The 26,493-nt window shown below is 41.5% G+C and overlaps 1 protein-coding gene, 2 long non-coding RNA genes and 2 pseudogenes across 8 annotated transcripts; 3 read left to right on the top strand and 2 right to left on the bottom strand.

Moving 5' to 3' along the window:
* The first annotated feature begins 245 nt into the window (after positions 1 to 245).
* LOC126599820 (zinc finger CCCH domain-containing protein 67-like) lies at positions 246 to 8,799 on the top strand (annotated as a pseudogene).
* LOC126599822 (uncharacterized) lies at positions 4,549 to 6,156 on the top strand (annotated as a pseudogene).
* Positions 4,556 to 22,724, bottom strand: LOC126599828 (uncharacterized). The gene is made up of 2 exons (XR_007615244.1): positions 22,589 to 22,724; positions 4,556 to 4,720 (listed from the first exon to the last, which is right to left on the bottom strand). It is a non-coding gene; the product is annotated as an uncharacterized LOC126599828 (long non-coding RNA).
* LOC126599821 (zinc finger CCCH domain-containing protein 67-like) lies at positions 4,623 to 26,469 on the top strand. 6 transcript variants are annotated; one of them, XM_050266274.1, is made up of 7 exons: positions 4,623 to 4,720; positions 22,589 to 23,381; positions 23,799 to 23,864; positions 24,306 to 24,392; positions 24,589 to 24,789; positions 25,257 to 25,532; positions 25,956 to 26,469. In XM_050266274.1, exons 2-7 carry the CDS (start codon positions 22,590 to 22,592, stop codon positions 26,052 to 26,054), a joined length of 1,521 nt encoding a protein of 506 aa, XP_050122231.1. In that variant the 5' UTR covers positions 4,623 to 4,720; position 22,589; the 3' UTR covers positions 26,055 to 26,469. The 6 variants fall into 6 exon arrangements, with proteins under 6 accessions (XP_050122231.1, XP_050122228.1, XP_050122227.1 ...); XM_050266270.1 differs by lacking the exons at positions 4,623 to 4,720; positions 22,589 to 23,381; positions 23,799 to 23,864; ... (2 more) ...; positions 25,257 to 25,532; positions 25,956 to 26,469 and adding exons at positions 14,623 to 15,605; positions 15,827 to 15,892; positions 16,329 to 16,415; ... (1 more) ...; positions 17,248 to 17,634; positions 18,160 to 18,544; XM_050266272.1 differs by lacking the exons at positions 4,623 to 4,720; positions 22,589 to 23,381 and adding an exon at positions 14,633 to 15,605.
* On the bottom strand, positions 18,683 to 20,341 carry LOC126599829 (uncharacterized). The gene is made up of 3 exons (XR_007615245.1): positions 20,125 to 20,341; positions 19,745 to 20,032; positions 18,683 to 19,637 (listed from the first exon to the last, which is right to left on the bottom strand). It is a non-coding gene; the product is annotated as an uncharacterized LOC126599829 (long non-coding RNA).
* Positions 26,470 to 26,493: the final 24 nt, after the last annotated feature.

Here is a 26,493-nt window from a genome sequence, read left to right as displayed (position 1 = left end):
ACATCATGTAATATACAAATCTGATCTAAAAAATTGGTTTATCTAACATTACTCCAAATAAAAACGTCTCAATCACCATTATTATATGGATATTTCTATTCACAAATCCCACACACCCGTTAACTTTTTACTAATAATCTTTATCAATTCATTCGATCTAACCATTAAAAAAAAAAGAATGTTAAAAGTAAAAATAAGTCTATAGATAACGCTTATCATATTATAATACCTAAAAGGATGATGTTGCGTGTGCACAGAAAGGCAAGAAAATCCTCAAAAAGCGGTTTTCACATCAACCCCGTTTCTGTCTCTTTCCCTTTCTGTCAAGGAGAGTCAGTTCATTTCTTCTCAGAAGAGTTAGGGTTTTGAAATGTGGAGGGAGAATGGAAATCTCTGAAGCTATCTCTCTTGTTCCCCCAGATCCCGAAACCCCCAGCACCAACCACGCTCATTCCGACCAGGGCTTTCTGCCTTCTTCTCCCAATCCCGCTCTCGCATCCTCTGGTCTCGATCATGCGGTCCTCGACGAGCTTCAGAAACTGGATTTGAAAGAGGAGGGGGAGGACGATGGAGAGCCTGATGAGGTGCAGAAGCTGGATTCAGTAGAGAAGGTGGAGGAGGATGGAGCTGGTGAGTTGCAGAAGGTGGATTTGAAGGCGGAGGATGGAGCTGGTGAGTTGCAGAAGGTGGATTTGAAGGCGGAGGATGGGGCTGGTGAGTTGCAGAAGGTGGAATTTTCTGAAGGCGTCGAAGTTCCCCTAAATCCGACGTCTGTTCCGTTACTTGCGCGGTCCGATCTCGTTCCTGAAATCCTTGATTGGATTCGGACACTCGACCCCGCCGTGCTCAATAGGATTAGGAATCGCGACCCTGCCATCCTCCATGAGATTCAGCAATTCGACCTTGAGATTCGGAACTTCGATCCTTCCATCGTTGATGAGATTGGGAACTTCGACCCTGCTTTCCCTTCGGATTTGAAGGCGGAGGAGGAAGGAGCTGGTGAGTTGCAGAAGGTGGATTCGAAGGCAGAGGAGGGTGGAGAGGGAGTGGAGGAAGAAGAGAAGAGTTCCGGTGAGCAAGAGATTGAGATTGTAAATGGAGAGAAAAATGAGAGGCAGAGTGAGCAGAGCGAGCAGAGTGACGGAGGAGAAGGGTGGGGAGGAAATCAGGGGTGGGAGGAGGATGGCGGTGGGGTGGAGGAGAAGAAGGCGGTGGAAACTCAGGAAAGTAACAGAAGGTATCAGTACCCAGTGAGGCCGGAAGCTGAAGACTGTTCATATTATCTAAAGACCGGGTCTTGCAAATTTGGATCCAATTGCAAGTTTAATCACCCTGTTAGAAGGAAACCCAACCAGGTATACCTCTTTATTTCCTTTTTTTTCGGTTTAAAAATCGAAACTTTTTGTTTATGTTTGCCCAGCCTGTGTTAATTTCAGCTGCAATTCTGCAGCAAAGGCAATTATGTGTTTGCATTTTTAGGGTTGTAGCTGAAATTCGTCTTTATTTTTTTGTTTACATACATTTTGGATGAGATTTTGTTTTAAAAATGGTGATGGCGAATTCTGATTGGCTTAGGCTGTATGATTAGAACATTTCTGCTATTGGTTCCCACATTTGGTTTGCTGGTGTTTTGACTTGTTCATATTGAAGGTGCCCAAGGAAAGGGTCAAGGATAAGGACGAGTCGGCAGAGAATCCAAGCCAGACGGAATGCAAGGTTATTATTGTTGTGATTTACATAAATTTTATATGTGAAGTTCTGGTTTTTAGTGCAGTTATTTGATCAACGTGTCACAAATCGTTATATTTTGTTTTTGTTCATGTATTTGGTATCCAAGTGGTCATTGTTATGATGGGGTTTTCTAATTCTGCTTATCTGAAAATTCGGTTGGCATGAATAACCGAATAAAATAGCTAAAAACTTTTATCTTGTAGCTAATACAGAATCCTGAGATTTGGAACTTTATTTGTCTATATCGTATGGGGAGGCATGTCATCTGTTTGATTAAATTATAGAAAGTTGGTAGTTGTTAAATTGTATGCTTTTTTCATGACATTCTTGTATTCCTTTATACAATAATTCCAATTATGCTTTCGGATGTCAGTAACAATTCTTCTCTTTGTGCCTTATATCCAATTATCTGCAATGTGTACGGCAGACTAGTAACAGTTTCATGATGAGATAACACTTGAGCTTGTTGCAGTATTACTTGAGGTCGGGTGGATGTAAGTATGGGGAAAATTGCAGATACAGCCACAGCAGAGAGAAACCTTCTGTAGCTCCAGTTCTTGAGCTTAACTTTCTGGGCCTGCCAATTCGACCAGTATACATTTTCTATCTAGCTTGCTAAGTTTTGAGAAATGAATATCTATTCACGATTTTTAAGATTTTATCTTTGCTTATTTTCTTGGTTTGTTGGACCTATTTACTATGTCTCTGTCAGTTACTGCGAATATTTATTTTTACTTGTTACAGGATGAGAGGGAGTGTCCGTACTATATGCGAAATGGCTCCTGCAAGTATGCATCGAACTGCAGGTTTAACCACCCTGATCCTACAACTACAGGAGGATCTGATCCCCCATCTGGATATGGTAATGGTGGTCCTGCATCTTTACAAGGTGCATCACAATCAACAGTGGCACCATGGTCTGCACCAAGGCCTTTGAATGAGTCTCCGGTTTACTCAACATTGATAATTCCACCACCTCAAGTAGTTTCTTCTCAAAATTCAGAATGGAATGGTTATCAGGTACTTTTTATTTAACTTTCCCATATTATAGTCTCGGGTTTGAATAATGTTGATCACTTTGATATACCAATTTACACTTTATCCGGAATTTGAGATCACGATTGTATGTTTAACTTTCTTATACTTTTCTGGCCGTGCTCTTTTTATTCATTTTTGGCTCGTAAAATTAATAATTTGGTCGTGCAAATATGCCATGAATTTTGTTCTTTAACCAGGACTCAAAGTTCCCAATAGTTTGACAAATTGCTGTCTGCAACATTTGTAGTAATTTATTTAGTTCATCTCTGCGGTCACAAGTCATTAATTGCCATCTATCAGTTTGTGAGGTCCCTTTTTGTTAATTGGTATCCCTATTGTTTTTCGTTGTGAACTTTTAGGCGTCAGCATATGTACCAGAAAGAATCATGCCTGCACGTCCGCCATACATGATGAACAACTCTCTGGCTGAAATCAACGTCTACAAGCAATATCCACACCAGAATCAAGTTGAAGAGTTCCCAGAAAGACCTGGCCAACCCTTCTGCAGTTATTTCTTAAGAACGGGGGATTGCAAGTTTAAATCTAATTGCAAATATCACCATCCAAAAACTCATACTGCAGTAGCCCCCCAAATCGCACTTAGTGACAAGGGCCTGCCTTTGAGACCGGTAAGTTCACCCTATGCCATTTATAACAAGTTCATAATTTCGAAATATGATCTTAGAAAGGTTTTCACTTTGTGATACGTGAAGTTAAAACAAATGAATTACTATGCGAGGACAATTGTTCCCGAATCATAAATATTATTAACTAATTGTTCTCTTCCCTCTGTTCTAAGAGCCACAGTTTGATCGCATATTACATGATTGCACGCCATTGATCACACAATTTGTTTCAAAATCCAGGATCAGAGCATTTGCACACATTACAGTCGCTATGGCCTTTGCAAATTTGGGCCAGCTTGTAAATTTGACCACCCGTTACATATATCATCTTCAACTACATCTGGTCCTCATCATCAACTTCCTTTCAGTGATTTGGCAACTACTAACGGGGCAGGAATGGCTGGGAGCAGAAACGGAACTGATGTTACAAGTCAGCCGCAGCCCGTGCAGTAAGTTATGCATGAAGTGCTTGCCTAGAGCACAGGATTTGCATCACTCAAACATGTGTAATCTTTCTCTTTTGGTAATTTAATCTTAGAAATGTATCAAACCTCTTCACCGGACGACACAGACTTTATAGTTGTGAGATTTTAAAGGAAATGGAACCTGTAAATTATTTCTCATCTATGTCATATTACTGGAAAACACTGAAGCCGAGAATAACCTTTCAATTTCGATGTCGCTGCCTATCCCGAGTACCGCAAATGGTTCGGTTGTGGATCTCGCTCGATAGAACCTGTGCCGGGATCTTCTGTTATGTATCGAACTTGCGGCGACGTTACGTGCATTGTCGATAAAACCTGTGCCGGGATTTTTTCATGGTATCAGAACATGTTGTCCCACATGTGAAGCCAAATAGCCACACGCGTTTCACGTCATCCCGTTGTGTTATTCACGTATTAGGTTTGAAAATTCATCACATGGGAGGGCATGTTGAGAATGTGTCTCACATGATTGGGCTAGGTTTGAAAATTCACCACACGTGAGGGGTATGTTGAGAATGAGTCCCACATTGATGGAAGGATAGATAGCAAGAGATTGAGATACTCTCTATGTTGCTAATTAGTCTTCACATCTAAGTCACTTTTCCTAAAGCAGTTTTATGTTTTTTTTTGGAAAATAAGCAGCTTTGGAATTAAAAAACAATCCAAACATGCCTCTGAAAAAAGCAGACTTTGACTTGGCCAGTCAAAATATATTTTGATCATATGAGAGAGTTTGTTTCCTCCATAATGTAGTTGCTAGTTGCAAATTCACAGCAAAACCTAGCAACCCAGTTTCAGCTACCGTCGCCGCCGCATCCGCCGCCGCCATCAGCACAAAAACTATGTTGTCAGCGGCGCGTTTCCTCCTACCGTTGTCACTGTCAGTGCTGGTCGCAATTTATAATTACTATAAATCCAGACAGAAATCGGATTTTTCTGAAGGCGTCGGAGTTCCGCTAAATCCGACGTCTGTTCCGTCTCCTGCGCCATCCGATCGCTACCATGAAATCCTTCATTGGATTCGGACACTCGACACACTCGACCCCGCCTTGCTCAATAGGATTAGGAATCGCGACCCTGCCCTCCTCCATGAGATTCAGCAATTCGACCCCGCCGTTGAGATTCGCAACTTCGATCCTTCCATCGTTGATGAGATTCGGAACTTGGACCCTGCTATCCCTTCGGAATTTTCTGAAAGCGTAGGCGTTGCTCAAAATCCCCCGTCTGTTCCGTCTCCTGAGCCGTCCGTTGTTGAAATCCTTGATTGGATTGGGACACTCGGCCCCGCCGTGCTCGATGAGATTCAGCAATTCGACCCCGCCTTCCTCGATGAGGATCGGAGCTTCGATCCTTCCATCGTTGATGGGATTCGGAAATTGAGTTTGAAGGAAAAGGAGGATAAAGCAGAAGAGGAGGAGAAGGAGAGAGAGACTGAAAAGGAAAAGGAAAATGAGAAGGAGAGAGAGAGGGAAAAGAGCGAAAGCAGCAGCAGCGGCTGCGGCAGCGGAGGAGGGAATGAGAATGGCGGTGAGGTGGAGGAGGAGGTTGTTGGGGAGAGTAGCAGAAGGAATCAGTACCCATTGAGGCCGGAAGCTGGAGACTGTCGGTACGATCTGAAGACTGGCAATTGTAAGTTCGGGTCGAATCGCAAGAATAATCACCCTCGGAGAAGGAAAAACAAGCAGGTAAATCTCTCTTGTTCCGCATTTAGCATTTCCACAGCGGCCAAGTCAGAAATTTAATTAATATGAGGCATCTTAAAAATTTTAAACTCTTTTTTTTGAACAAATAAAGTTAATTCTTTTTGTAAATGCGGAAAAAAATTAGTTACAACGTGCCTAATTTTATTACTTTAATTTTTCTTTTAATTATTATATTGTTCGGGTAATTGATAATTAAAAATTAATAAAAATAAAAATATGTTATTGTTAATTTTATTTTTTATTTTCCTATTTCTTCTTTCTTCTTCTTCGTTCTTCCTGGAAGCTCTCCCAGTCTCCCACCTTTTCCCGATCCCTCCCAAGGAGCAGTCCTCCGATCCATTTCTTCTTCTTCTTCTTTGTTCCTGGAATTTCCACAATTTTCCCCTCGAAGGCTGGGATTTGGGGATGTGGAGGCGAGCAGCACGATGTGGATGCTGGGTTCTCGACGGCGACGGCGAAGGCTCGACCTCCCTCGAAGGCTGGGTTCGCCAAACCTTCTCCAGGTTTCCCGATGGTCGTCGCAGGGGAGGGAGAAATCCGTCGGGAGAAAATAAAAAATCGATGACGTGAGCATGGCGTCAAGTAGGCCGGGTATTGAGTCAGCCGATTTTCTGCTGGGCAGCTTGCTGGCCTCCCCCGGAGCCCAGCGGATTGTTTGGGGTGGACTGGGTTTTTGGGGAGGGAGGGGAAAAAATGGGCTGTTGCCCAGCTTAGAGTGTTGGGGGCTGGAGTTGCTCTTAGCATCTGCATATGTATGTTTATGGTAGAAAGATTGAGACTTTTCGTGTTTTCGTGGCCTCATCTTTCATTTTTGTTGGTGTTTTGACTTGTTCATATTGAAGGTGCCTAAGGAAAGCGTCAAGGATATGGACGAGTCGGCAGAGAATCCAAGCCAGACGGAATGCAAGGTTATTATTGTTGTGATTCACAGAAATTTTATATTTGAAGTTCTGGTTTTTAGTGCAGTTATTTGATCAACGTCTCACAAATCGTTATATTTTGTTTTAGTTTATGTATTTGGTATCCTAGCGGTCATTGTTATGATGGTGGGGTTTTCTGAGTCCGCTTATCTGAAAATTAGGTTGGCATGCATAACCGAAACAAAAAGCTAAAAACTTTTATCTTGTGGCTAGTGCATAATCCTGAGATTTTGAACTTTATTTGTTTATGTTGTATGGGGAGGCATTTCATCTGTTTGATTAAATTATAGCAAGTTGATGAGTAGTTAGACAATCTCCACCGGATGGGTTTTCATGAAATTGTATGCTTTTTTCATGACATTCTTGTATTCCTTTATACAGTAATTCCAATTATGCTTTCGGATGTCAGTAACAATTCTTCTCTTTGTGCCTTATATCCAAATATCTGCAATGTGTACGGCACACTAGTAACAGTTTCATGATGAGATAACACTTGAGCTTGTTGCAGTATTACTTGAGGTCGGGTGGATGTAAGCATGGGGAAAATTGCAGATACAGCCACAGCAAAGGGAAGCTTGAGCTTAACTTTCTGGGCCTGCCAATTCGACCGGTATACACTTTATATCTAACTTGCTAAGTTTTGAGAAATGAATATCTATTCACGATTTTTAAGATTTTATCTTTGCTTATTTTCTTGGTTTGTTGGACCTATTTATTATGTTTCTGTCAGTTACTGCGAATATTTATTTTTAATTGTTACAGGGTAAAAGGGAGTGTCCGTACTATATGCAAAATGGCTCCTGCAAGTATGCATCGAACTGCAGGTTTAACCACCCTGATCCGACAGCTACAGGAGGATCTGATCCCCCATCTGGATATGGTAATGGTGGTCCTGCATCTTTACAAGGTGAATCACAATCAACAGTGGCACCATGGTCTGCACCAAGGCCATTGAATGAGGATCCGGTTTACTCGACACTGATGATTCCACCACCTCAAGTAGTTTCTTCTCAAAATTCAGAATGGAATGGTTATCAGGTTCTTTTATTTAACTTTCCCATCTCAGAGTCTCGGGTTTGAATAACTGTGATCACTTTGATATACCAGTTAATACTTTATCAGGGATAAGAGATCACGATCATTTTGTATGTTTAACTTTCTTATACTTTTCAGCCATTCTCTTTTTATTCATTTCTGGCTCATAAATTAATAATTTGCTCGACCACATTTGCTATGAATTTTTATATATAACCAGGACATAAAGTTCCCAATAGTTTGACAAATTGCTGTCTGCAACAGTTATAGTAATTTTTTTAGTTCATATCTCTGCATTCACAACTCGTCAATTGGCATCCTTATCAGTTTGTGAGGTCTCTATTGTTAATTGGCATCCCTATTGTGTTTCGTTGTGAACTTTTAGGCTTCCGCATATGCACCCGAAAGAAGCATGCCTGCGCGTCCGCCATACATGATGAACAACTCAGTGGCTGAAACCAACGTCTACAGGCAACATCCACACCAGAATCAAGTTGAAGAGTTCCCAGAACGACCTGGCCAACCCTTATGCAGTTATTTCTTAAGAAAGGGTGTTTGCAAGTTTAAATCTAAGTGCAAATATCACCATCCAAAAACTCACCGCAGTAGGCCCCCCAATCGCACTCAGTGACGAGGGCCTGCCTTTGAGACCGGTAAGTTCACCCTACTCTGACCATGCCTTTTATAACGAGTTCATAATTTCGAAATATGATCCTAGAAAGGTTTTCACTTTGTGGTACATGAAGGTAAAACAAATGAAATACTATGCGAGGACAATTGTTCCCGAATCATAAATATTATTAACTAATTGTTCTCTTCCCTCTGTTCTAAGAGCCTCAGTTTGATCGCATATTACATGATTGCACGCCATTGATTACACAAAATTTGTTTCAAAATCCAGGATCAGAACATTTGCACACATTACAGTCACTATGGCATTTGCAAATTTGGGCCAGCTTGTAAATTTGACCACCCGTCATCTGGTCCTGATCATCAACTTCCTTTCAGCGATTCGGCAACTACTAACGGGGCAGGAATGGCTGGGAGCAGAAACAGAACTGATGTTACAGGTCAGCCGCAGCCTGTGCAGTAAGTTATGCATGAAATGCTTGCCTAGAGCACAGGATTTGCATCACTCAAACATGTGTAATCTCTCTTTTGGTAATTCATTCTTAAAAATGTATCAAACCTCTTCACCGGACGACACAAACATTATAGTTGTGAGATTTTAAGGGAAATGGAACCTGTAAATTATTTCTCATCCATGTCATATAACCGGAAAGTACTTTAGTCGAGAATATCCTTTCAATTTCGTTGTCGCTGCCTATCCCGAGTATCGCAAATGGTTCGGTTGTTGATCTCGATCGATAAAACATGTGCCGGGATCTTCTGTTATGTATCGGACTTGCGGCGACGTTACGTGCATTGTCTATCTTGCATGTAACACTGGTTATATTTGCATATACAACACCAATCTAAAAGACAAACCCATATTACAAAATAGCATGTTTGTAGGTCACGGCATCTGAGTGGAGCTGTGAAGGTGATGGAGAACCTAGGACTAGCAAACCTAGGTCATACGAGTGAACCTAGGACAACCTTTGACCCAAAAAAAAAAAAAAAAAAAACCCTAGGACAACCAAAATGGAGAGTAAAGAGAGTTGACTCAGCCTGAAATAACTGGGAAATTTTGTTTGAGAGTTAAAAATATTTTTACGACGCGGTTACTAATTCGAAATTGGAATGATTGATCAAATTAATCAGGAGATGAATAAGAAGGAATTGGAATGATTGATCAAATTAATCAAGAGATGAATAAGAAGGAATCAAAATTCTGAGTATTATTATGAAGGACTTAGCCCACACATAGATCTTATATGTCAACGCATTATTGTTTTAAGTATCGTCACATTGTAGCAATATTTTCTAAACCAGCGACTGCTTGGAAGTGTATTCGATCCATGTAAGTCATTCTGTTATTATGAGACTAGCATATGGGCACACACAAAGCGTGAGAATTTTTTTTTTTTTTTTTTTGGGTTTTTCAAATAGAAGGAGAGTGGAAGAGAGTGGAAGAGAGTGATAGAGAATGTGGGAGTATATGTAGGTGAGGCTTTGAAAAAAAAAACAGTAAAATTTAGTAATATGAAATTACATTTATGTCTTATATTTCTTATTTATGTTATGTTTTAATTAAAGGATTAAATTGATAATTTCACATGATTTTGGTTAACGAGTGTTTTATTAATTAATACAGAATCACTTTTCCTAAAGCAGCTTCTAGACAAAGCAGATATGAGAGAATTTGTTTCATCCATAAACGTAGTTGCTAGTTGCAAGTTCACAACAAAACCTAGCAACCCAGTTTCAGCTACTGTTAGAACCTTATCGGGTCCACCTTCTTTACCTTTTATTACTATCCTTTATTGTAGTGAGAGTAGTTATTAGATGATGACTCAGCACTTGAGCCTTTTGTTTGTGTTGGCTAATGGGTTATAAGCACCCCCAATTGTATCTCCTCGGATTATGAAATGAATATGCTTTAACTTTTCTACCTAACTTAGCTGTCTTCCTTTTATTTCTTCCTCTGTGAACTGGAGTCCTATCAATTGGTATTAGAGCCTAGTTGGGCGTCCATGGGCAAGAGCAAGGCCTCTGTGACGGTGGCTGAGGTTTCCGAGGCGGAGCTTGACCTGGACTTTCAGCAGCAGCAAATCATCACCCAACTACATGGATTCCAAGAGGCAGTGACGCTGATAAACCTCCGTCAAGATGATTTTCAGCATCATATGGCGGATCTGCAACAGTCTCTCGCCAGCCTAAATGTTCACCAGACTCAACAAAGTAAATTTCAGCAGACCCTCATCGAGGAGATTCGATCTCTAAAACACCCACCCACAACCCAACCCAGTCCCTAGATTCCGATTGGTTCCATTCCGGTTTCGCTCGGATGCGGGCCCTTTTCCATTGCCCACACCACCCTTCCCCTACCCACTTGGAGCACTTCCCCTTCTCCCTCACGCACTACCCCGTTTGTAGCCGGTCCTTCCATTCTGTCCTACGACCATACACCATTTTCCTCGGTCCTCCTCCACCCCCTCTAAACCTTTCTTTCATTCCACCGTTATGCCTTCCATGTCTACTCCTGCTTCCCGTTCCTTACCGGCCGCCACACCGACTTTTCCCCCTAAGCCCATATTACGCCTCGCCCAAGCCGAAATGCGCGCACGGAGGGAACATGGGCTCTGTTTTAATTGTGATGAGCAGTATTGGCCGGGTCATCGTTGTCGGCAATCCCACATCCTCATGCTTTTGGCGGATGAGGATTTCTCTGACTTCCAGTCGGAACCCAAGACCTCCAACCCATCTGACCCTTCCATAGGGGACCAACCGGCGCCACCCATTGCTCTCAATGCCATCTCGGCTACAAAGCGTTCCCGGGGAAGAGCTATGCATTTGGAAGGCGTCCTCCACCATACTCGGATTCAAGTGTTCATCGACTCTGGGGCTGACCAGAGTTTTCTTAATCCTCAGGTCGCTGCCCGTTTAGGTTTTCCAATTGATTCAACTTCCAATGAGGCCATGATGGTGGCCACGGGCCGCTACTTTCGCACAAAGGGTATGGATCGCAATGTCTCTGTTCACCTTCGGGGGTATGACTTCCGTGCTGACTTCCACCTTCTGGCAGTAGTCGGGTGTGACATGGTTCTTGGAGTGGATTGGTTGGAAACATTGGGCCTTATTGGCTGGAACTTCCTTCTGAAAGTCATAGAGTTCACTGTGCAGGGCACCAATTATCATCTAGTAGGTTCTTCAGCCCATTCAGCCGGGGCCATACCTCCATTGTCTTCCTTGGATCCTTCCCTTAGGAACCCTCTCCATATTATGGCGCAGATCTCCAATTTACCAACAGGGTTATATCATCCAACACCACTACCCGACATCATCCAAGCCTTACTCCTCCAGTATTCTGACATTTTTTAAGCCTCCACTACCCTACCCCATCACCAGCTCATTGATCACCGGATTTCTTTGCTTCTGGGAACTGGCCCCGTGAATGTGCGACCCTATCGTTATGGACATGCTCAAAAAGCTGAACTTGAACAGCAGGTGGAGGAAATGTTAGCTACGGGTATTATCAAGCCCAGTCACAGCCCATTTTCTTCACCGGCACTCTTAGTGGCCAAAGAGGATAATACATGGAGGTTTTGTGTGGACTATCAGGTTTTGAATTCTGTCACTATCAAAGACCGTTTTCCAGTCCCTATTATTGACGAATTATTGGCCGAGTTACGGGGTGCTGTTATATTTTCGAAGCTCGACTTGTGTTCGGGGTATCACCAGATACGGATGCATGAACCGGACATTCCTAAAACCGCTTTCCGAACACATGAGGGGCACTATGAGTTCACGGTCATGCCATTCGGCCTGACCAATGCTCCAGCCACCTTCCAGGCATTAATGAATTCCATTCTGAAGCCCTTGCTGCATAAGTCAGTGATAGTTTTCTTTAATGATATATTAGTTTTCAGTGCCTCTGTGGAACAACATGTCTCACATTTAGCTACGGTGTTTGAGCTCTTACGCACTTATCAATTGAAATTGAAGCATTCAAAGTGTCTGTTTGGCCAGCCTTCAATTGCGTATTTGGGACACATTATATCCGTCACAGGGGTGGCCGTGGATTCCTCTAAAATTTCTGCGATTTCAGATTGGTCGACACCAACCACTGTTCGGGCCCTTCGTGAGTTTTTGGGTCTCGCAGGCTACTATCGCAAATTTGTCCATCATTTTGGCATAATAGCACGACCACTTACGGACTTATTACGCACTGACAGTTTCCAATGGTCCACCAACGCTGCTCAGGCATTCTCGGCCCTCAAACAGGCATTGTCTTCCACACCGGTCCTCGCTCTTCCAGACTTCACCAAACCATTTACGGTTAAGTGCGATGCCTCTGATAGTGGTATTAGCGTCGTCTTATCACATGAGGGTCATCCCATTGGGTTCCTTAACAAACCTTTAGCTCCAAAACACCAGGCTCTTTCGGTGTATGATAAGGAGATGTTGGCGGTGGTCTTTGCGGTCCAAAAATGGCGTTCTTATTTGATAGGCCATCAGTTCCGGATCCTTACTAACCACCAGACTTTGAAATATTTCCTTGATCAGCGCATCACTACTTCAACTCAACAAAGGTGGTTGTTGAAGTTACTTGGTTATAACTATACGCTGGAATATCGGCCAGGCACTTCAAACGCCGCTGCTGATGCTCTTTCCCGACGTCCTAAGGTTCTTGGGTTAATGGGACTATCTCAGCCTCTTTTTGATTGTATTGCTGCGATACAAGCAGACTATGCCACTGATCATCAGGCCTCTTCACTGTTGGCGGCCTTGCAACAGGACCTGGAGCGTCATGCTTTATTTAAACTCCACGACGATCTCTTATACTATAAGAATGAGGTTTTTTGTTGCTGCCTCTTCCCCTTGGCGAGCACGCCTCCTTGCTGAGTTTCATTTTTCACCATCTGCGGGACACTCGGGCTTTCTACGCACTTACAAGAGGTTAACACTCAATTTCAATTAGCCGGGGCTAAAAAAAGATGTTAAAAAGTTTGTGGCTGCCTGTGACACCTGCCAGTGTACAACGTATGAGACGATTAAACCACCAGGCCCCTTGCAACCTCTGTCCATTCCCACCAACGTATGGCACGACATTGCCACGGATTTCATTGAAGGCCTTCCTTCGGTCCATGGGCGCAATGTTATTTTCATGGTAGTGGATCGTCATTCCGGTCAAACACCCATACTCGGCGGCCAAAATCGCTGATATCTTTATTCACGAAGTCTTTCGCCTTCATGGCATGCCGGCTTCCATAGTGAGTGATCGGGATCCAGTCTTTATTAGTGCTTTTTGGACTGCCTTCTTTAAACAGCAGCACACCACTCTTTGCAAGAGCTTGGCGTATCATCCACAATCCGATGGCCAAACCGAAGTGCTCAATCGCACCCTTGAACAATATCTGCGCAGTTTTGTAAGGGACAAACCCAATGATTGGATACAGTGGCTTCCTTGGGCCGAGTGGTGGTATAATACTACCTATCAAGCTGCCATTCAAATGACCATTTTTCAGGCAGTCTATGGCTACCCACCACCAACGGTGTCCTCCTATCTTCCTGGCTCTTATCTGGTTCATCTAGTTGATGTCACCCTTCGAGATCGCGATGCCCTGCTCAGGCAATTGCGGGAGAACCTGCACCTCGCTCAACATCGGATGTGCCAGCATGCTAATAAACATCGTTCGGAGCGAACCTTTTCAGTTGGGGATTGGGTCTTTCTTAAGCTTCAACCCTATCGCCAGACATCAGTGTCTAAGACGCATTGCCCTAAATTGGCTCCTCGCTACTATGGACTGTTCAAGGTGCTTGCTCGCGTGGGTCAAGTGGCATATACTCTGGACCTGCCTCCTCACTCTCGCATTCATCCTACCTTCCATGTCTCCTTACTTAAACCCAATGTGGGTGCTTATACAATTGCATCACCAACTCTTCCCCCAATTTCCTCGACTGGTGCCTTCATCTGGACCCCAGAAAAGATACTTCAGCGTGGCATGTTCAAGCAAGACAATCGAGCAATCACCCGTTGGCTCATTAAATGGGAAGGTCTTCCGGAGCATGATGCTACGTGGGAGGATGCCGACTCTATCTTAACTCGTTTTCCTGGGTTTAACGCCTGCGGACAGGCTTGTTAAGGGGGGAGAGCCATGTTAGAACCTTATCGGGTCCACCTTCTTTACCTTTTATTACTATCCTGTATTGTAGTGAGAGTAGTTATTAGAGGATGACTAGCGCTTGAGCCTTTTGTTTGTGTTCCCCCTTTTGTTTGTGTTGGCTAATGGGTTATATATAGGGAACTTTAACGAAAAGCACCCGGTACTGTTCACTTTAACGAAAAACCACATTTTTACACTAAAAAGTCAATCCTGGTACTATTTACTTTACCCTTTATTTTGTCCTTATCATTAAAACTCAAAGTTTTCAAACCCTTTTCGTTAGTTTTCCTTTATATATAAGCACCCCTAATTGTATCTCCCCGGATTATGAAATGAATATGCCTTAACTTTTCTACCTAACTTAGCTGTCTTCCTTTTATTTCTTCCTCTGTGAACTGGAGTCCTTTCAGCTACCGTCGCCGCCGCATCCGCCGCCGCCATCAGCACAAAAACTATGTTCACAGCGGCGCGTGTCCTCCTACCGGTGTCACTGTCAGTGCTGGTCGTAATTTATAAGTACTTCAGATCCGGACAAAAATCGAAATTTTCTGAAGGCGCCGAAGTTCCCCTAAATCCGACGTCTGTTCCGTCACCTGCGCCGTCCGATCTCGAGCGTGAAATCCTTGATTGGATTCGGAGACTCGACCCCGCCGTGCTCAATAGGATTAGGAATCGCGACCCTGCCCTCCTCCATGAGATTCAGGAATTCGACCCCGCCGTTGAGATTCGCAACTTCGATCCTTCCATCGTTGATGAGATTCGGAACTTGGACCCTGCTTTCCCTTGGGAAATTTCTGAAAGCGTAGACGTTCCTCAAAATCCCCCGTCCGTTCCGTCTCCTGAGCCGTCCGTTCCGTCTCCTGAGCCGTCCGTTGTTGAAATCCTTGATTGGATTGGGACACTCGGCCCCGCCGTGCTCGATGAGATTCAGCAATTCGACCCCGCCTTCCTCGATGAGGATCGGAACTTCGATCCTTCCATCGTTGATGGGATTCGAAAATTGAGTTTGAAGGAAAATGAGGAAAAAGAAGAAGAGGAGAAGGAGAGAGAGACTGAAAAGGAAAAGGAAAATGAGAAGGAGAGAGAGAGGGAAAAGAGCGAAAGCAGTAGCAGCAGTGGCAGCGGAGGAGGGAATGAGAATGGTGGTGAGGTGGGGGAGGAGGTTGTTGAGGAGAGTAGCAGAAGGGATCAGTACCCATTGAGGCTTGGAGACTGTTGGAACTATCTGAGGACTGGCATTTGTAAGTTCGGATCGAATTGCAAGTATAATCACCCTCGGATAAGGAAAAACAAGCAGGTATATCTCCCTTGTTCCGCATTTGTTTGTTAAAGATGATGTTTTTCTTTCACGTGCATCGTTGTGGTGAAATGTATCTGAAACAAATCGGGACTTTGGGCCTGCATTTAGTATTTGAGACATTAATGCATCTGGCCTTGTATGAATGCAGGAAATAATTGTGTCGTTGGTGCTCACTTTGTGTTTCTTGGTGTTTTGAACTTTATCATATTGATTTGAAGGTGTCTAAGGACAAGGCAAAGCAGAGGGAAGAGTTGGAAGAGAAGCAAGACCAGACCGAAAGCAAGGTTATTATCTATCCAAAGTTCTGGTTTTTACTGCAATTGCTTGGTTTTCATGTTTTACATCATTAAGTTTTGTTTTACTTGGCATATTTGATTTCAAGTACTATGTTGTGTTTTGACGATGGGGTTTTTCGATATGGTGATCTGAAAGCTAGTAGGTTAGAATGCGCTAGTGAATATACAAGCTTAAACCTTTTTCATCTTGTAGCTAACTATAGAATGATGAGGGTCTTGAACGTGATCAACTTATAGTCGATGTGTTTTCACAATTGTATGCTGTTACATTACAATTACATTTTCCTTTTTATACAGGATTACAATTATGTTTTTAAATGTCAAAGACATTTCTTTCCCTTTGTACCCTCGTATTCAAATCTGTGCTACGTGGTGGCCTAGTAACAGTTTCACGATCTTAATATAACACTTAAGCTTGTTGCAGTATTACATCAGCCCAGGACGACGTATAGGGGTACCTTCTGTAGCTCCAGCTCTGGAACTTAATTTTTTGGGCCTGCCAATTCGTCCGGTATAAGCTCTAGATTTGATCTGTAAAAATTTGAGGAATGAATATCTATCTATTCATGATGTTTAAGATTTAAGATTTTATCTTTGCTTATTTTCTTATTCTGTTGGACCAATTTAATGTGTCCATATGTTCGCTGAATAATTGTTTTAACGTAGGGGGAGAAAGATTGTTCCTACTATATGCGAACTGGGACCTGCAAGTACGGAACAAACTGCAAGTTTAACCACCCTGATCCTACGGCTGCCGGAGAATCTCGCCCGCAATCCTCGTATGGTAATGGTAGCCCTGCATCATTACAAGGTCTGCCAAATTCTCAAGGGATTAATTCTGAAACTACAGAATGGAATGGTTATCAGGTACTTTAGCCATCACTCCCTTATTATAGTCTTGGGTTTAAAATTTAAATAACTCTCATCACTTTTTGATATGTGAATTACGGTCTCTTTTGGGATAATAGTCGGATCTTTTTGTGTTTTGACCTCTTTTTTTTTTTTATTTCTCATGCCCTTTTTTTTCATATTCGGCTCATAAAAATAATAATATGGTCCTACATTAAGGACTTATTGTGATATTCTAATATTATTTGTAAAGAAGTTAAATTCTTGAAATTTGAATATTGATAACAAATTGTTGTCTACATCAGTTGTGGTAATATGCTTACATTTTCACATCGGTACATCTAGACTTCTTATTTGGGTTCCGTATTAGTTTGTGGGTATAAGTAAGAATAGCCCCTTTTTTTTGTAGAATTTATAGAATTACTGCTGTTCTCGTTTGCATTTTTGAAAACATGCTTTTCTCTCTAATTTTGTATTGGCCAAAACATGTTTAGGCTCCAGCATATCTACCAAGCATGCCTGCACCTCCACCTCCACCTCCACTTCTACCATATGTTCATAGAAACATGCCTGCACCTCCACCTCCACCACCTCCACCACCTCCACCACCTCCACCATATGTTCATAGAAACATGCCTGCACCTCCACCTCCACCATATGTTACGAACAACTCAGTGACTGAAACCAACTACTACGGACAATATGCACAGCAGACACAAGCTGAAGAATTACCAGAACGACCTGGGCAACCTGTTTGCTTCTATTTCGCTCAAACAGGGGATTGTGTTAATAAATCTAATTGCCAATATCACCATCCAAAAAATCAGACTGCAGCGACCCCCTCATGTGCACTCAGTGACAGGGGCCTCCCTTTAAGACCAGTAAGTTCACTCTTCTTCGAACTGTTCTTTTTATACAGAATTCGTAACTATGGATTATGATCTCAAAAAGGTTTTTCACTTTGTGATACAAGTAGCACAGAAAGTAGGTAGGTTTTTAAGTTCTAAGTTATTCTCTCTTGGGCCAATGAGTTCAACGTTTGCCAATGTGCATATTTTTTCACCCTTGACAGCATTAATAACTAACCACCACTTGTTATTCAAACATTTTTTTTTTGATTAAGTGATGGAATAATATTGGAATTGAAGTCTTTTTGCAAATTTTAGTGTACCTTGGATAATTAGCAATGTACCAAGAAAATGTATATTACTGAGACTCATTTGACCTTGCGCAAAATAATTTGTAATGAAAGTTATGGATGTCTCTTTCAACATAGAAGGATTCTTAACTAACAGTTCCTCTCTTGCCTCTCCTATATGAAATACTCGGTTTGATCAGTTATTGTGCTTCGTTATTGCATGCCATCAATTGCATAAACTTTCATCCTAAATTTGTTTCCAATCCAGGGTCAGAAGATTTGCACAGAGTACAGCCGCTTTGGCGTTTGCAGTTCTGGGCCAACCTGTAGATTTGACCATCCGTCATTATCAGATTCCTTTCTGTGACTCGGAAGCTGCAAATGCAGAATGGAACAACTGTCCCCGTTCCGTCCCATTCTGACACGATCCGATCCCGGTGTCCAAAGGTCAACGGGATGGCCACGCGCTCGCCGACACCCAAGGATGACGCAAGTCATTTAATGAATGCATATGCCAAGAACATGTGAAATATGCATATAAATTTCGTGCTTAACCACGCAATGTAATATTCAAGTACAAACCTTAATAGAAAATATAATAATAGTTTACTGCCAACAATTTAAAAGTAATAATGCATGACATGTTCAGAGTATACTACTAATTCGAAATACAAGTGGAAGGGATATCAGAAGGTGCGATTACAAGAGATGTCCTACGCAAAGAGGAGGACACAAATTCATAGATATGGGAATGCCTTGTAGCTTGGGTCGTATGCCTTGTTCCTAGGTCTTAAGGAGGCTCAAAACAAAACATGAGTGGACTAAGTTTATATATATGTAATATTAAAACAGTTATTCTTTAATGTACTAAACCCCAGTTTTAGAAACTCATATACCATAATAAGTATTAGGTTTCCCAAAAACCCTAGCATGCCATAAAATCTTTGTAAAACATATATCATGTATAGTGTGCTTAGTAGTGGTATTTCATTCGCCTGAAGGCATATATAAGTATCATTTGCCAGAAGGCCCTTCATCACATGTCCGAAGGCATATATAAGTATCACTTGCCCGATGACCCTTCATCACCGGCCCGCCCGAAGGCCCTTCATCACTCGCCGAAAGGCATATATAAGTATTATTCGCCCGAAGGCCCTTCATCACCCGCCCGAAGGCATATATAAGTATCATTCACTAAGTAAGCACAAAAAATCATGAACATAATATTTCCAAAATATATCTTATCGGAACTCAATAGCTCAAACATCATATCAATAAATCATATTCATAAATATCTCAGTAAACATAAATTTGATAAAGCATGATATTTCACAAAGCGTAAATCCAATTTACTCATAAACGTTTCATAAAACGTAGTCATAAAATCATGTTTTTCATGTATGCATCTCTAGTAATAAAATCATGCATTTTGGAAGGGGTCCACTCACAGATACTTTGTTGAAGAGCCATTCGAACTAGAAAGGATGAGTTGCCACTAACAAATGCACCTAAGCACATAAAGGGACCAATTAATAAAACTCTACTAAAATGATTGAATTTGGAAAAACGGAGCGCATATTTGGAATTAGGACGTCGAAATTAGTTTAGGAGGGGTCTCGACCGAAACCCGAAAATGTCAACCCAAAAGTCAATGTTGACGGTCAATGGTTAACGCTGATTGAGAAGTCAGCTGAAGCTGAGTCGAGCCGAGCCGTCGGAGCTCAAACCAAAAATTAGGATTTTTACCTGGAAGTTTGGGTAATTTTCAAAGCTTCATAACTCACTCGTTTCTTAACCAAATTCGACCCATAATAAATAAAATGAAGATAGGAAAGTGTCGAACAAGATTATACCTATTTGGAAGCCCAATGGTTGCCGGATATAGCCGAAAAATGGCCTGAAGTGTGACTGGTTCGTGGGAAAACCAGAGAACTCGCCGGAAACTTGGTAAACTTTAAACGTTCATAACTTCTTCAATACTCAACGACATCGAGTGATTCAAAAAACGGAAATCATACTTCTCGATGAGAGAAAGAGAATGGTACCTTTCTTGATGGCTAACTCGTCGTGGTTCGGCCGGAAAATGGCTCGAAAGTGGTTGTCTTCGCCGGAAAACTATGAAAGCTTTCCCCGTGAGATTCCTACGTCCAAACATCACCAAAACTTCTCAAAACTACTTGTAAACATACACCAAGACACGATCTACAACTTTTGGACAAGTTTTAAGGCTTACCTTCGCCGGAAAAGGTGGAAACTCGTAGAAAAACTCAGTGAACAGTGGTGAACGCTGTGCAGCGAGTATGGAGGGTCCTCCTTCAATTGTGAGTTCATAGGGTGATGGTGGTGGTAACAAGGTTTTTGTTGTGTGATTTGTTTAAGTGAAACCCCTCTAGGAGGGTTGGTTTAAGAGATGGCCAAGAGTGTAGAGAGGGAGGGAGTGAGTGTTCAGAAAATAATAGATGGAAGAGAGAAGAGAGGGGTCACGGGGAAAAATGAAGAAAACATGTGGGCCCTATGGCTCACAAAACAAGGTTAGTAAAGACAAAACACAAAAATATCCGAAAAACGTTTGACGTTTCGTAATGTAAAATTTTCGTTATAATTCCAAATTCAAATCCGTTCGCGCCTACGTGTTCATGTCGATGACTACGATAAGAATAAATTAAGAAAATTAGTAATACGCGTCACGACGAGACGGTCAATGAAAATCAACGTTCATGCCTCAAGGACAATTTGGTAATCATATGTTCGATAATATAATATACGACAAATTAAGGACGAAATTTCGCACATTCCATCCTGTTCCGTCCCGTTTGCGTACCAGACGGTACCTTATTTCTTAAGAACGGGGGATTGCAAGTTTAAGTCTAATTGCAAATATCACCATCCAAAAAGTCATACTGCACTGCAGCAGCCGCCCCAATCGCACTCAGTGACAAGGGCCTGCCTTTGAGACCGGTAAGTCCACCCTTCTTTGACCATGCCTTTTATAACGAGTTCATAATTTCGGAAATATGATCTTAGAAAGGTTTTCACTTTGTGATACATGAAGGTAAAACAAATGAAATACTATGTGAGGACAATTGTTTCCGCTCTATGAGAGCCTCAGTTTGATCGCATATTACATGTTTGCACGCCATTGATTACACAAAATTTGTTTCAAAATCCAGGATCAGAACATTTGCACACATCACAGTCGCTATGGCATTTGCAAATTTGGGCCAGCTTGTAAATTTGACCACCCGTTACATGTACCATCTTCATCCACATCTGGTCCTGATCCTCAACTTCCTTTCAGTGACTCGGCAACCACTAACGGGGCAGGAATGGCTGGGAGCAGAAGCAGAACTGATGTTACAAGTCAGCCGCAGCCCGTGCGGTAAGTTATGCATGAAATGCTTGCCTAGAGCACAGGATTTGCATCACTCAAACATGTGTAATCTTTCTCTTTTGGTAGTTTCATCTTAGAAATGTATCAAACCTCTTCACCGGACGACACAAACATTATAGTTGTGAGATTTTAAGGGAAATGGAACCTGTAAATTATTTCTCATCTGTCATATTACCGGAAAACACTTAAGTCGAGAATATCCTATCAATTTCGTTGTCGCTGCCTATCCCGAGTACCGCAAATGGTTCGGTTGTTGATCTCGCTCGATAAAACCTGCGCCGGGATCTTCTGTTATGTATCGAACTTGCGGCGACGTTACGTGCATTGTCTATCTTGCATGTAACATTGGTTAAATTTGCATATACAACACCAATGTAAAAGACAAACCCACATTACTAAGTAACGTGTTTGTAAGACAACCAAAATGGAGAGTAAAGAGGGTTGACTCAGCCTGAAATAAGTGGAAAATCTCATTTGAGAGTTAAAAATACTTTTACAACGCGTTTATTAATTCGAAATTGGAACGATTAATCAAACTAATTGGGAGGCGGAATGAGAATGAATCAAAATCTTGAGTATTATTATAAAGGAGTACTCAGCCTACACATAGATGTTACATGTCAACGCATCGATTTAAGATATCGTTACATTGTAACAATATTTGCTTAAACTGATGCGCTAATACAAAGTGTATTCGATCCATGTAAGTTATGGGTGGTTTGAGAGTGAGGTGCTTAAAAAAAAGCACGCATGAAAAAAAGTTGTGAGGATTTTAGGTGTTTGGTAAACTGAAAAAAAATGGCTTATTTTGGAAGCTGCTTTGAGAATAAGCTGAAATCAAAGGAATAAGCTGAAGCTGCTATTTGCAGCTTCGGAAAACTGGCTTTTTTTCAAAGCACACGGAGCTACAATGCTCCTTTAATGAAAAGACCCACTATCAGACTGTTTTTTCTTTTCCAAAAGCACTTTTACAAAAAAGTCTAACAAACACTCTGCTGATTTATTTCACAGCCGCTTATTCTCACAACAGTTTTTTTTCAAAACACAGTAATACCAAACGAGCCCTTATTCTTTTATTATGAGGTTCTCCACTTTTACTAAAGTAGCTTTGGAATTGAAAAGCAATCCAAACATGCCTCTAGACAAAGCAGACTTTGATTTAGGCGGTCAAAGTATGTTTTGATCATATGAGAGAGTTTGTTTCCTCCATAATGTAGTTGCTAGTTGCAAGTTCACAGCAAAAACCTAGCAACCCAGTTTCAGCTACCGTCGCCGCCGCATCCGCCGCCGCCATCAGCACAAAAACTATGTTTTTTTCAGCGGCGCGTATTGCCCTACCCGTGTCAGCGTCAGTGCTGGTATTAATTTATCAGTACTTCAAATCTGGACGGAAATCGGAATTTTCTGAAGCCGTCGAAGTTCCCCTAAATCCGACGACGTCTGTTCCGTCACCTGCGCCGTCCGATCTTGAGCGTGAAATCCTTGATTGGATTCGGACACTCGACCCCGATATGCTCAATAAGATTAGGAATCCCGACCCTGCCTTCCTCGATGCGATTCGGAACTTCGACCCTGCTTTCTCTTCGGAAATTTCTGAAAGAGTCGACGGTCCTCTAAATCCACCGTCTGTTTCGTCACCTGCGCCATCCGATCTCGATTCTGAATTCCGTGATTGGATTCGGAAACTCCACCCCGCCGTGCTTGATGAGCTTCAGTCTGACCCCGCCTTCCTCAATGAGATTCGGAACTTCGATCCTTCCATCATTAATCAGATTGGGATATTGAGTTTGAAGGAAAAGGAGGATAAAGAAGAAGAAGAGAAGAGGAGAAAGTGTGAAAAGGAAAAAGAAGAAGAAGAGAAGAGGAGAGAGTGTGAACAGGAAAATCAGAAGGAGAGAGAGAGGGAAAGCGGCGGCGGCAGCGGAGGGAATGAGAATGGCGGTGAGGTGGATAAGAAGGTTGTTGAGGAGAGTAGCAGAAGGAATCAGTATCCATTGAGGCCCGAAGCTAAAGACTGTTCGTACTATCTGAAGACTGGCAATTGTAAGTTCGGATCGAATTGCAAGTTTAATCACCCTCGGATAAGGAAAAACAAGCAGGTATATCTCTCTTGTTTCGCATTTAGCATTTGCTTATGCATGTTTATGGTTGAAAGATTGAGACTTTTCGTGTTTTCGTGGCCTCAGCTTTCGTTGGTTTAGCTGAGAAATTCATGTATGCATGTGTAGTAGTGTAAAGAATGTGTTAATCGGTTATTTTATTATGCAACGATGATGATCTCTGTCTGCGAAATTGACTCGAAATGGAGGCACGTTTCATATTTGTTAAAGATGATGTTTTTCTTTCACGTGCATCTTTGTGGTGAAATTTGTCCGAAACAAATCGGGACTTTGGGCCTGCATTTAGTATTTGAGACATTAATGCATCTGGCCTTGTATGATTGCAGGAAGTATTTGTGTTGTTAGTGCTCACTTTGTGTTTCTTGGTGTTTTGAACTTTATCATATTGATTTGAAGGTGTCTAAGGACAAGGCAAAGCTGAGAGAAGAGTTGGAAAAGCAGCAAGACCAGGCCGAAAGCAAGGTTATTATCTATCCAAAGTTCTGGTTTTTACTGCAATTGCTTGGTTTTTATGTTATGCACCATTAAGTTTTGTTTTACTTGGCATATTTGGTTTCAAGTACTATCTTGTGTTTTGACGATGGGGTTTTTCGATATGGTTATCTGAAAGCTAGTAGGTTAGAATGCACAAGTGAATATACAAGCTTAAACCTTTTTTATCTTGTAGTGAACTATAGAATGATGAGGGTCTTGAACGTGATCAACTTATAGTCGATGTGTTTTGGCAATTGTATGCTGTTACATTACAATCAGATTTTCCTTTTTTATACAGGATTACAATTATGTTTTTAAATGACAATGACGTTTCTTTCCCTTTGTACCCTCGTATTCAAATCTGTGCAACTTACGTGGTGGCCTAGTAACAGTTTCATGATCTTAATATAACACTTAAGCTTGTTGCAGTACTACATCAGCCCAGGACGACGTGTAGGGGTACCTTCTGTAGCTCCAGCTCTGGAACTTAACTTTTCGGGCCTGCCAATTCGTCCGGTAAGCTCTAGATTTGATCTGCAAAAATTTGAGGAATGAATAACTATCTATTCATGATGCTTAAGATTTAAGATTTTATCTTTGCTTATTCATGATGCTTAAGATTTAAGATTTTATCTTTGCTTATTTTCTTAGTCTGTTGGAGCTATTTAATGTGTCCATATGTTTGCTGAATAATTGTTTTAACGTATTACAGGGGGAGAAAGATTGTCCCTACTATATGCAAACTGGCACCTGCAAGTTTGAAACAAACTGCAAGTTTAACCACCCTGATCCTACAGCTGCCGGAGAATCTCGCCCGCAATCTGCATATGGTAATGGTAGGCCTGCATCATTACAAGGTCTGCCAAAATCTCAAGACATTTATTCTGAAACTACAGAATGGAATGGTTATCAGGTACTTTAGTCATCAGTCCCATATTATAGTCTTGGGTTTAAATAACTATAATCACTTTTTGATATGCGAATTACCGTATTTTTTGGGATAATAGTTGGATCTTCTTGTGTTTTGACCTCTTTTCTTTTCATTCTCATGCCTTTTTATTCATGTTCGGCTCATAAAACTAATAATATGGTCCTACATTAAGAACTTAATGTGATATTCTATTATTATTTGTAAAGAAGTTAAATTTTTGAAATTTCGAATATTGATAACAAATTGTTGTCTGCATCAGTTGTGGTAATATGCTTACGTTTTCATATCGGTACGTCTAGACTTCTTATTTGGGTTCCCTATTAGTTTGTGGGTACAAGTAAGAATAGCCCCTTTATTTTGTAGAATTTATAGAATTATTGCCTGTTTTCGTTTGCATTTTCAAAAGCATGCTTTTCTCTTTAATTTTGTATTGGCCAAAACATGTTTAGGCTCCAGCATATCTACCACATAGAGGCATGCCTGCACCTCCACCTCCGCCATATGTTATGAACAACTCAGTGACTGAAACGAACTACTACGGACAATATGCACAGCAGAAGCAAGCTGAAGAATTTCCAGAACGACCTGGGCAACCTGTTTGCTTCTATTTCGCTCAAACAGGGGATTGTATTAATAAATCTAATTGCCAATATCATCATCCAAAAAATCATACTCCAGCGACCCCCTCATGTACACTCAATGACAGGGGCCTCCCTTTAAGACCAGTAAGTTCACTCTTCTTCGAACTGTTCTTTTTATACAGAATTCGTAACTATGGATTATGATCTCAAAAAGGTTTTTCACTTTGTGATACAAGTAGCACAGAAAGTAGGTTAGTTTTAACGAAACACTTCCGGCACTGTTCACTTTAATGAAAAATGACATTTTACTCAAAAAAGTCACTCTTGGTACTGTTCACTTTAGCAATGTACCAAAAAAATGTATATTACTGAGACTAAATTGACCTTGTGAAAGATAATTTGTAGTGAAAGTTATGGATATGTCTCTTTCAACATAGAAGGATTCTTAACTAACGGTTTCTCTCTCGCCTCTCCTATATGAAATACTCGGTTTGATCAGTTATTGTGCTTCATTATTGCATGCCATCAATTACATAAATTTTCATCCTGAATTTGTTTCCAATCCAGGGTCAGAACATTTGCACACAGTACAGCCGCTATGGCATTTGCAGTTCTGGGCCAACCTGTAGATTTGACCATCCGTCATTATCAGGTTCCTTTCTGTGACTCGGAAACAGCAAACGGGGTACGGACATCTGGAAGTAGAAGTTAAACTGATGCCACAATTCCGCAACAGCCTGAGCAATGCGTTTTGCACGAAATGCCAACTAGAGCAGTGGATTCTTGTCACCAAGGACGTGAAATCGCTTTGTTGTTGAGTCTTGGAAATGTACCAAACCTTCTCCCCTAGCTGCCACCGGCTTTTCAGATGTGAGAACTTAGTGGAAGCCGGAAATATAAATATTTCGTGTTTGATGTAATACTACTAGAAAATACAAGTTAAATTCGGGGAGTTTCCTCTCAGCTTTGCTTTGTGGTTATGGTCACTTCTCAATTGTCTTCGATTTGTTTGTTGGATAATCTTACCCAACAAAAGTGAGCAGTAAACTCCAGGTAATATATTAAATATGTTTTACTCTTATTACATGATAATATATATATAAAG

This window comes from Malus sylvestris, chromosome 14 (assembly GCF_916048215.2).
Source record: "Malus sylvestris chromosome 14, drMalSylv7.2, whole genome shotgun sequence".
Lineage (NCBI taxonomy): Eukaryota > Viridiplantae > Streptophyta > Magnoliopsida > Rosales > Rosaceae > Malus > Malus sylvestris.
Note: the sequence above shows the minus strand (reverse complement) of the source record. Positions and strands in the feature narration are given on the sequence as shown.

Coding starts and splice junctions, on each gene's coding strand:
- LOC126599821 (XM_050266270.1), top strand. CDS start 14,763: ATGTTCACAGCGGCGCGTGTCCTCCTACCGGTGTCACTGTCAGTGCTG. Junction 15,893..16,328: donor AAGACCAGACCGAAAGCAAG/GTTATTATCTAT, acceptor AGCTTGTTGCAG/TATTACATCAGCCCAGGACG. Junction 16,772..17,247: donor CAGAATGGAATGGTTATCAG/GTACTTTAGCCA, acceptor AAACATGTTTAG/GCTCCAGCATATCTACCAAG.